At 42.7% G+C, this 11,141-nt stretch overlaps 1 pseudogene and 1 gene segment (V, D, J or C); both read right to left on the bottom strand.

Moving 5' to 3' along the window:
• Nucleotides 1–765: 765 nt before the first annotated feature.
• On the bottom strand, nucleotides 766–1,309 carry LOC129658437 (T cell receptor beta variable 19-like). The segment is given in 2 exon segments: nucleotides 766–1,100; nucleotides 1,233–1,309. Coding segments are annotated over 2 exon segments (384 nt in total).
• An 8,787-nt stretch (nucleotides 1,310–10,096) lies between these two features.
• Nucleotides 10,097–10,801, bottom strand: LOC129659603 (probable non-functional T cell receptor beta variable 23-1; annotated as a pseudogene).
• Between the last annotated feature and the right edge of the window lie 340 nt (nucleotides 10,802–11,141).

Here is an 11,141-nt window from a genome sequence, read left to right as displayed (position 1 = left end):
AAATAGTATGTTTTTAAATTCAGAAACTATGTGTATGGTGTACAAGAAACATTATAGTTATTTGATTGTACTTTTCTAGAAATTGTTCTTCCAAGGTAATTGATGCAATGGCTTCTTACCACTAAGAAAACATTGAGTGATACTTTTTTGACTTTCATACAGTCACTTTCTTACAACTTGGCCATGGGAACGGGGGCCATTATGAAATTTCACAAAGAGTTCTTTTTCGTACTAGGACCACCCTGAAATAATAAAGAGTTCGATAGTTTTACAGTGGATGTTTTAAAATCAAGTGATATTTTAAAATCTGCTTTTTTTTTGTCATAAATTCTTCCACTGGAAGGAGGAAACCTGTTTCTTTTCCATAGTTGATTTAGTCGCTAAATCATATCTGGCTCTTTGCAACCCCATGCACTGTAGCCTGCCAGGCTCTTCTGTCCATGGGATTGTCTAGGCAAGAATACTGGAGTGGGTTGCTATTTCCTTCTTTAGGGGATCTTCCTGACCCAGGGATCGAACCCACATCTTTTGCATTTCCTGCATTGGCAGGCAGATTCTTTACTGCTGTGCCACCTGGGAAGCCCCCTAATGTAGATAGGTGTGATTTTTAAGAATCAACCCAGTTCATTGCTGAAAATCATGATTGTGCCATTCCAAGACGTGTGTTCCTGCAGCAGCTGCTTTGGGTGCCTGGTTCAGGAGGAAGAAGCCGACTGCCAAGGGTACTGAACACAGAAAGCCCCGCCACCTGGTGGGAAGCAGGACTCATTTGTGTGCAGAGAGGACGTGGCTTTGAGTCACTGTGTCTCTACTAGCAGCACAGAGATACAGAACCGTCTGGTTCTTCTGTGCTGATGTCACGGTAAGAGGAAAGAAAGGCTTCTTTTCACGAGAGGCGCTGTAGCCTTTAGCTATGTCTTCTTCCTGAACATTGTTTACAACTCGGGAGAAGAAGATCCGCCTCAGTCCTAGACCTGGGTCCTGTCGGTACCAGTACATTGAGTCGTAATCAAAATCCTGTTCACATTCCAGGGTCACAGCTCCGCCTTCCTTTTTGAGCAGGTATTTAGGGGTCTGACTGACCCCACCAGCCACGGTGCCTATGAAAGAAAGGGAGCAACTCGGGAAACAAGGCCCAAGAGGGCAGCCAATGCTGCTGCCGTGAGGGAAGGCTTAGCTCTGGAGCTGAGCATCTTTAGCATGGGAATCTGCTTTCTGAACCCGGGACTCACCTGCTCCAAAGAGACAAAGGGCCACGCAGAAGATCACCTGGTTGCCCATAGTGGGAAGGGGGTCTCCTTGTAGCCCCCAGCACAGACCGGTGAGGAAAGAAACTTAGCTATGGGGCTCCCCCTGGTTGAATGTGTAGAATCTATCAGAAAGCCAGAAAGGAGAGTTGGACAGGATCCTGTAGATATTCAAGAGGGGCTCCCTAATCTGGCAGATGAGGCGACTGTGGACAGAGATCTGAATCACTTGCACCTCCCTTGTGCCTCCCTCCCCCAAACTCTGCATTTTGTCTGGCCCTAGTGGGCACCACCCCACATTTCCAGGCCAGAGCCTCACTGTGATTGGCCCACCTTCCTCTTTGCAGTAAGGAAGGTTTGATCACAATTGGAGTACAGCGGATGCTCTGGTTACACAAGAATTTAGAGTGTATTTTTTTAACTTTTTATTTTGCAATGGAGTATAGCTGATTAACCATGTTTTGATGTGTTTCAAAGGGACTCAGCCATATATATACTTGTATCCATTCTCCCCCAAATTCCCCTCCCATCCAGGCTGCCACATAGTCCTGAGCAGAGTTGCCTATGTTGTACTGTAGGTCCTTGTTGGTTCATCTGCTTTTTGATTTTCTGCAATTGTTTCATCAAGGAAAATGATAACAAAATGGTGTTCTGTAGGTGTCCAACATTTTTTGTGTGACAAGAATAAAAAAAAATAAAGTTCACTGAGATAAAAATCTGAGGTGATGTGTTCCTAATGAATAATATTTCAGGATCAGACCCATGTCTTAAATTCCAGACCAGTTTATCCAACTTTATTCCCACCATCTCTGGGATGTACCATAGACTTTTGAAGAATTTCTAATCCTGGCATCCATACCTACCTGCGCAAGCACTGGGCAGGGAATGTTCCAGAAAGAATAAGAGGCAACATAGGTTGGTATAAAGAGCACAACCCTTTTGGCCAAACACACCTGTGTTTTCTCTCTCGGTTTCTCCACAGCCCACCTCCCATTTTTTTGAGCTTGGAAAGAAAAAGTGAACTCCTGAAACCGTGTTTTCCTATGTTGAAAATGAAGAAAATAGTGCCTTTGCTTGTCTTGGTGATTAAATAAAATCCTATATTTAAAGCATGCGGTAGAGAACTCGAAATAGAGTATGAAAGAGAAGCATCAGGCAATGCATATTTCCCATGACAAATGATGTTGTTCTACATTATGTTCCCGTTTTGGGGTAACAGAGTCTTCGTCCCTGAGCGTCATTTGGCGTGTTCCAGCCCTCTCCTATCTCCATCTTCATCCCTTGGAAGGCTTTGTAGCCAATTTCACTAATCAGACATGTCGGCTTCCCCAGCCCATGGCTGTTTCTGGGACGGGCCTGGAGAATGTTTGTGCAGTGGAAGGACATGACTGCGTTGATATGGATTAGGAACTGGCCCAGAAACACACTGGAGAGTCTCCCAGCTCCACCAACTGTATCTTCAAGACACCGGGTCCCTCTTTGGGTAAGTCAGCAGAAAAGCGCTCCAGTGGCATTCCTGACTCATGTATGATTTTTTGCTTCCTCAAGGTCAATCATGAATTTCAGGTCTTCCACCAGGAGCTGCTGATAGGAAACTTAACTGTGTCCTTTCACTGGGCTGCATCTCAGTGTTACCACCTGTTCTTCGCCCCTGACATGGTGTCTTGGGTTCCTGGTGATGCCAACATTCATGGGACCTCAGAGCTGAAGGGACTGCATGAGATGGAGTTTTAATAGAAGGGGATGTGAGTGCCCTCCAATGAAGCAAGGCAAGGGGAGCTCAGAAATATTCGATGTCTTTTGCATTCACTTAAAAGTTCACAGGAATTTTGCTTTGTACTCCAAAATGCAATTATTTGCATTGGTATGAATGTCAATACCTTTTAGAACATCTCTGGGCAACATGGAGGTCCAGGGCATATTCGAGACACAGCTGTTGACCCACAGATAAAGTCCAGTGATTCTGATCCGTTAGCTCAAAACTCACTGCCGCCAGGAACCAGATGACCCCTCAGCTGAGTAGGCTGGTGCCCATGGCAGGGTTGGGCATGAGGGGGAGCCTGCAGGCAGGACCAGGGAGTATATTTACTGCATCAGCTCCGGGAGCTAGAGCTCAAAGCTGGCTTCTATGAGGCCGGTCTTCCTGTGAGGTCACCATTTCCAGTGCATCCTATTGTCTCCAGAAATAATCTTGTACCTCACTTAAATGGAACTGAGGTTCAAGATTAGTCTTTTTTCCCCCTGAATTATGCACACAACCTGGTTTAGAATATTTCAGTATGGACATAGTGTTAAGAGGTGAGTAGCTTCATTATCAGTCCTTAGCTTCTGAAACAGTTTGTGCCACTTCTGCACACGTTTTACTTTTAATTCCCCCATTTTCTTTCATTGGTATGTATCATCTATCCATTTTCCATTACCGAGTACAGGGACTGACCACATGTGATATTTAGGTATGTTTGTTGAGAGGCAGGGAAGTGGAGACCAGAGTTTCTGCCAAAAAATAATAGAGACAGAAAAGGATTTGACTCAGTTTCTTTCCTCCACCTCATCTAAGCAGGGCTTCAAGCATCTTGAGGGAACCTTAGTTAATGGTTCATAACCCATTTTATTCTCTGTTATTATCCTACTTGATTTTTTTTTATGTAAGAAATACGAAGAGCAGTCACTAGAAAAACTATAAACTCTCCCTCTCAAACCATTTGTCTCATTGCTATTTATTTGTATTATTCTCTTTAATCACGAATGGAATACCTGCGTGTGAGGGATCTTCCTTCCTTTCATTCTTTTGTCCTTTCCTACCCTGTGACATAGTCAATAAAGCAGAAATAGATGCTTTTCTGGAACTCTCTTGCTTTTTCCATGATCCAGTGGATGTTGGCAATTTGATCTCTGGTTCCTCTGCCTTTTCTAAAACCAGCTTGAACATCAGGAAGTTCACGGTTCACATATTGCTGAAGCCTGGCTTGGAGAATTTTGAGCATTACTTTACTAGCGTGTGAGATGAGTGCAATTGTGCTGTAGTTTGAGCATTCTTTGACACTGCATTTCTTTGGGATTGGAATGAAAACTGACTTTTTCCAGTCCTGTGGCCACTGCTGAGTTTTCCAAATGGGCTGGCATATTGAGTGCAGCACTTTCACAGCATCATCTTTCAGGATTTGGAATAGCTCAACTGGAATTCCATCACCTCCACTAGCTTTGTTTGTAGTGATGCTTTCTAAGGCCCACTTGACTTCACATTCCAGGATGTCTGGCTCTAGGTCAGTGATCACACCATCGTGACTATCTTGGTTGTGAAGATCTTCTTTGTACAGTTCTTCTGTGTATTCTTGCCATCTCTTCTTAATATCTTCTGCTTCTGTTAGGTCCATAACATTTCTGTCCTTTATCGAGCCCATCTTTGCAGGAAATTTTCCTTTGGTATCTCTGATTTTCTTGAAGAGATCCCTAGTCTTTCCCATTCTGTTGTTTTCCTCTATTTCTTTGCATTGATCGCTGAAGAAGGCTTTCTTATCTCGTCTTGCTATTCTTTGGAACTCTGCATTCAGATGTTTATATCTTTCCTTTTCTCTTTTGCTTTTCACTTCTCTTCTTTTCACAGCTATTTGTTAGACGTCCCCAGACAGCCATTTTGCTTTTTTGCATTTGTTTTCCATGGGAATGGTCTTGATCCCTGTCTCCTGTACAATGTCATGAACCTCATTCCATAGTTCATCAGGCACTCTATCTATCAGATCTAGAGAGTTGCAGAAAAGCATCTATTTCTGTTTTGTTGACTATGCCAAAGCCTTTGAGTGTGTGGATCACAATAAACTGTGGAAAATTCTGAAAGACATGGGAATACCAGACCACCTGATCTGCCTCTTGAGAAATTTGTATGCAGGTCAGGAAGCAACAGTTAGAACTGGACATGGAACAACAGACTGGTTCCAAATAGGAAAAGGAGTTCGTCAAGGCTGTATATTGTCACCTTGTTTATTTAACTTATATGCAGAGTACATCATGAGAAACGCTGGACTGGAAGAAACAAGCTGGAATGAAGATTGCCGGGAGAAATATCAATAACCTCAGATATGCAGATGACACCACCCTTATGGCAAAAGTGAAGAGGAACTAAAGAGCCTCTTGATGAAAGTGAAAGTGGAGAGTGAAAAAGTTGGCTTAAACCTCAACATTCAGAAAACGAAGATCATGGCATCTGGTCCCATCACTTCATGGGAAATAGATGGGGGAACAGTGGAAACAGTGTCAGACTTTATTTTTCTGGGCTCAAAAATCACTGCAGATTGTGACTTCAGCCATGAAATTAAAAGATGCTTACTCCTTGGAAGGAAAGTTATGACCAACCTAGATAGCATATTGAAAAGCAGAGACATTACTTTGCCAACAAAGGTTCGTCTAGTCAAAGCTATGATTTTTCCTGTGGTCATGTATGGTTGTGAGAGTTGGACTGTGAAGAAAGCTGAGCACCGAAGAATTGATGCTTTTGAATTGTGGTGTTGGAGAAGACTCTTGAGAGTCCCTTGGACTGCAAGGAGATCCAACCAGTCTATTCGGAAGGACATCAGCCCTGGGATTTCTTTGGAGGGAATGATGCTAAGGCTGAAACTCCAGTACTTTGGCCAACTCATGTGAGGAGTTGACTCACTGGAAAAAACTCTGTTGCTGGGAGGGATTGGGGGCAGGAGGAGAAGGGGACGACAGAGGATGAGATGGCTGGATGGCATCACTGACTCGATGGACGTGAGTCTGGCTGAACTCCGGGAGTTGATGATGGACAGGGAGGCCTGGTGTGCTGTGATTCATGGGGTCCCAAAGAGTTGGACACAACTGAGCGACTGAACTGAACTGAACCCTGTGTTGGTACATAATTATATGAAAGAAGATGCAAAGAAGGAATTAGACACCACCCCTCCCTTTTAGAACGCACAGGCTCCCTGGAGGAGATGTAACTTGTACATCTAGGATGCCTCAGGCCTCGAATAATAAATAAGATCATAGTAGCTTTTAGTGTCCATATAACCATGGCTCAAGACCTACTTTTATAATAGTAGGGTCCTAAGGCCTTCTTCAAAGGGTCTCTCTTATTGTGGGAGGAATTCATAGGCTTATCCAATTACATGCTTCAATCAGAACTTGGCTGACCACACCACTTAGAATTTTCTCAGTCATTTCTCCTGAAAACAGTCCAAATTATTCACTAATGCTATTGACAAAAATGCCCATCACTGAACACACACGTCTAGCCTGAAGGGACTCTTTCAGGATGCTGTCAGATCCAGGAATCCTCAGGCTGCTAGGGCAGTAGGGAAATGAGTTATCTCTTCACTTTTTTGGCTATTACAGATAATGCTGCCTGAACACACACATGAGTTTTTTGTGTGGACACATGCTTTCAGTTGAAATTGCTAGGTTATATGGTAATTCCACTTTAACTTTCAAAGAACTGCCCATACATTTTACACAGTGGCTGTACCATTTTCCATTCCCACCAGCAATGCATGAGGCTCCCAATTCCTCCCCAGCTGCCCCCAAATTTGTTGTTGTCTGTCATTTTCAACCCAACCAAGTGGATGTGAGATGGCATCTTACTGTGATTTTAATTTCATTTCTATAATGATTAATGATGCTGACTATCTGCTACATTTATTGGCCACTTAAGTATCTTCTTTGGAGATGTGTAGTTAGATCTTTTGCTCACTTTAAAGTTGGATTATTTGTCTTTTTATTGTTGAGTTGTAAGATTTTTTAAATATATATATATAAGAATTATACATATCATAGGTATATGATTAATAAATCATATTTCACCAATAAATTAATTATTAATATTATCAATAGTAATAATGTTATTAAATTATTAATAAATTAATTTTATTAATAAATTGATAAATCAGGTTTCTCATTTTGGAGGTTATCTTTACCTCTCTTGAGAGTGCTCTTTGAAGCACAAACTTTTTTTTTTTTTTCAGTTCAAAGAATTCCAGCCTACCTAGCTTTTCTTGGCTGCCTGTGCTTTTGGTGTGATAGTTAAATCATTGTCTATTCCATCATCATGAAGATTTACACCTTTGTTTTCTTGTAAAAATAATCTCAGATCTTATACTTAGCTCTTTGATACATTTGAGTGAATTTTTATATATGGTATGAGGAAGGGATGCAACTGTATTCTTTTGTACATGGATATCCAGTTTTCCTAGCACCGTTCATTAGAAAGAATATTGTTTCCTAGCTTAATGGCCTTTGCACTCTTATCTGGAGAAGGCAATGGCAACCCACTCCAGTACTCTTGCCTAGAATATCCCATGGATGGAGGTGCCTGGTAGGCTACATTCCCTGGGGTCGCAAAGAGTCGGACGTGACTGAGCATCTTTACTTTCACTTTTCACTTTCATGAACTGGAGAAGGAAATGGCAACCCACTCCAGTATTCTTGCCTGGAAAATCCCAAGGACAGAAGAGCCTGGTGGACTACAGTCCATGGTATTGCAAAGAGTTGGACACATCTGAACAAGCATACATGCACTGTTCTAAGCAGCCCTTTTGGCTTGAATTACATTTACTTACCTTTTATTTATTTTTAACAGCTTCCTCCCAACCCAGAGTTTGAACCCAGGTCTCCCACACTGCAGGCAGATTCTTTACCAGCTGAGCCACAAGAGTAGTCCAAGAATACTGGGGTGGGTAGCCTATCCCTTCTCCAGAGGATCTTCCCGACCCAGGAATCGAACTGGGGTCTCCTGAATTGAAGGGGATTATTTACCATCTGAGCTATCAGGGAAGCCCTAGATTTACTTACTTTCTAATTGTTTTTAACTGCTTCATTGAGCTACAATTTATGTACCAAAACTGCACATATTTAATATACACAGTTCAATGAGTTAACATCAGTTCAGTTCAGTTCAGTCGCTTAGTTGTGTCCAACTCTTTGCGAACCCGTGGACCGCAGCACACCAGGCCTCCCTGTCCATGACCAACTCCCAGAGTTTACCCAAACTCATGTCCATTGAGTCAGTGATGCCATCCAACCATCTCATCCTCATGAAATTTCAATTTAGCAACTCCCCATGTCACCCTTCTCCAAACCATTAGCAACCAGTAAATGGAAGTATTTTATTTCTTTTAAGATCTAAGCAGTATTCTATTATGTGTGTGTATATATATATATATGTATATATATATATATGTATATATATATATGTAAAGCACATACATTTATATTATGTATATGATTGATCCCTTCATCTGTTGATTGACGCTTAGATTGAGACATCTGTTGAGAAAGGTAAATACTACATTGAATAGCACTAATGAGAAATCTTGGCAGAAAATATTTTAATAAATAAATTTCTTATGAGTATCTAAATGTACTTCCATAAAATGATTCTTATATTAGGAAAATCTTTGGGAAACATAAACAAAATATATGCAGGGGATTTTATTGTTCAGTCGCTCAATTGTGTCTACTCTTTGTGACCCCATGGACTGCAGCATGCCAGGCCTCCCTGTCCATCACCAAATCCTGGAGTTTACTCAAACTCATGCCCACTGAGTCTGTGATGCCCTCCAACCATCTCATCCTCTGTCATCCCCTTCTCCTGCTGCCTTTAATATTTCTCAACATTAGGGTCTTTACCAATGAGTTGGCTTTTCACATCAAATGACCAGACTCTTGGAGCTTCAGCTTCAGTATTAGTCCTTCCAATGAATATTCAGAGTTGATTTCATTTAGGATTGATTGGTTTGATTTCCTTGCTGTCCAAAGGACTCTCAAGAATTTTCTCCAGCACCACATTTCAAAAGCATCAATTCTTTGGCTCTCAGACTTCGTTGTGGCTCAACTCACATGTGTACATGAATACTGAAAAACCATAGTTGGACAATATGGACCTTTATCAGCAAAGTAATGTCTCTGCTTTTTAATATGCTGTCTAGGTTTGTCATAGCTTTGCTTCCAAGGAGCAAGCATCTTTTAATTTCATGCCTGCAGTCACCATCTGCAGTGATTTGGGAGCCCAAGAAAATAAAATCTTTCATTGTTTCCAATTTCTCCTCATCCATTTGCCATGAAATGATGGGATAGGATGCTATGATCTTATGATTAAAAAATAAGAAGCCAAACTTAAAAAACTTAAAAAGACCTCAGTAAAAGAGCAAGGAGGGACTTTCAGGGGAGGGAGAAGTATTCTGTGCCTTGATTGTCATGCCAGCTATCTATGCTGATAAGTCGCTTCAGTTGTGTCCGACTCTGATCGACCCCATAGACGGCAGCTCCCAAGGCTCCCCCGTCCCTGGGATTCTCCAGGCAAGAGCACTGGAGTGGGTTGCCATTTCCTTCTCCAATGCATGTAAGTGAAAAGTGAAAGTGAGGTCGCTCAGTGGTGTCCCACTCCTAGCGACCCCATGGACTGCAGCCTACTAGGCTCCTCCATCCATGGTATTTTCCAGGCAAGAGTACTGGAGTGGGGTGTCATTGCCTTCTCCGGCCAGCTATCTATACAGGTGCAAAATCTCGTCAAAAAGTTTTGATACATATACTCAAATTGCGTGCATTTTATTGCAGAGTTGTTGCTTTTAAAGCTTGTGTAATTGTAGTATTCAGGACCTAAGGAGTTGCTCAGTTTCTTGCTCAGCTCCTCTGGCAGGGACAGTGGAGAGAAGCAGCCATGAACCCCTAAGGAGTCCCTGGGTTTGGATCAATTAATGTGCTGAGCCACGTGATCAGGGTGCCTCTGTTGCTTATCCTTATTTCTGAAGGCACAGTGTTGCCAGGTGAAAAGCTCAAAACTACACTTCTTAATAAAGATTATTAGGAACCCATCAAGGTCACATCCTATGTCTCCTTTGCCAGATACCCTGCGAACTGGGGAATCTGAGACCACTTACAGCTTCCTGCCCCATCCTTGGGTTTGTGTTCCCAACAGCTGTTTTCCACCTCCCCTTCTGCTCATCCTGTGTGGCTATTTACAGATTTTTCCTTCTGCTTTATGCTCTTTCAAGGTGGGTTTTTGTTAGTTCCTACCCTCCTACGACACCACTGATTTCCTGAGCTGGGTCCACGGTTAGTTTGTGTTCTAAGAAGAGCTGACGTGCAGCACTGTGGACTGGCTGCTGGTACAGAAATACAGAGCTGAGTCCGCTGCCTCGGTGGAGTTGATTTCCAGGCTGCAGGGTGAGTTTTGAGGGCACTGAGCTGAAAATCGCTCTTTGAACACTTCTGTGCCTTCCACAATGTCTTGCTTCTGAAAGTAAACCAGAACTCGAATGCTTCTTCCAGCTTCCTGTGATACCAGTAAACATTAATATGTCCTCTTATGGGGACACAATCCATCTTTGCTTTCTGGTCTTTTCCTTTGACCAGATGACCTGGACTCTGGATGACCTCAGTGTCCATGGAGCCTGTAAGCAAAGAGACAGAAAGTTCACAAAAAGCCCTTGAAGGAGCCTGATTTTGCAGCCGCAGGAGAAAATCCTGAATCTAGAATCCAAGAAATTCACCTCACCTGCTCCCCAGATAAAAAGAGCCACACAGCACAGGAGCCCAGAGCACATGGTTGGCTCAGGCAGAAAGAGAGGCTTTTCCTCTCAGGCTCCGCCTCCCCCTGCAGCACCTCCTTGTGATGTGCTCTCTTCCTGTGGTCATCACAGTCCCCAGGTACTTGAGAGTCTAACTGGGAGGGCAGGGAAGCTGGTGAAACAACTAGCGTGGATTCCAGACTTTCAATTGTCTTTTTTCCTGATTAGGCTCTTTCATCATTTCTTAAAAAAAAAAAAAAATCAGTTACATATCAATTACTTCTTTGCTTTTTATCTTGTCTATCTGCCTCCTCCCCTCCTCGCTTCCCTCTCAGGTAATGAAATACATGACTTGCTGTACGTCAGTCACAGCGTC

The sequence above is a fragment of the Bubalus kerabau genome, chromosome 8 (genome assembly GCF_029407905.1).
Source record: "Bubalus kerabau isolate K-KA32 ecotype Philippines breed swamp buffalo chromosome 8, PCC_UOA_SB_1v2, whole genome shotgun sequence".
Classification (NCBI taxonomy): domain Eukaryota; kingdom Metazoa; phylum Chordata; class Mammalia; order Artiodactyla; family Bovidae; genus Bubalus; species Bubalus kerabau.
This window is presented reverse-complemented; position numbering and strand designations above follow the sequence as displayed.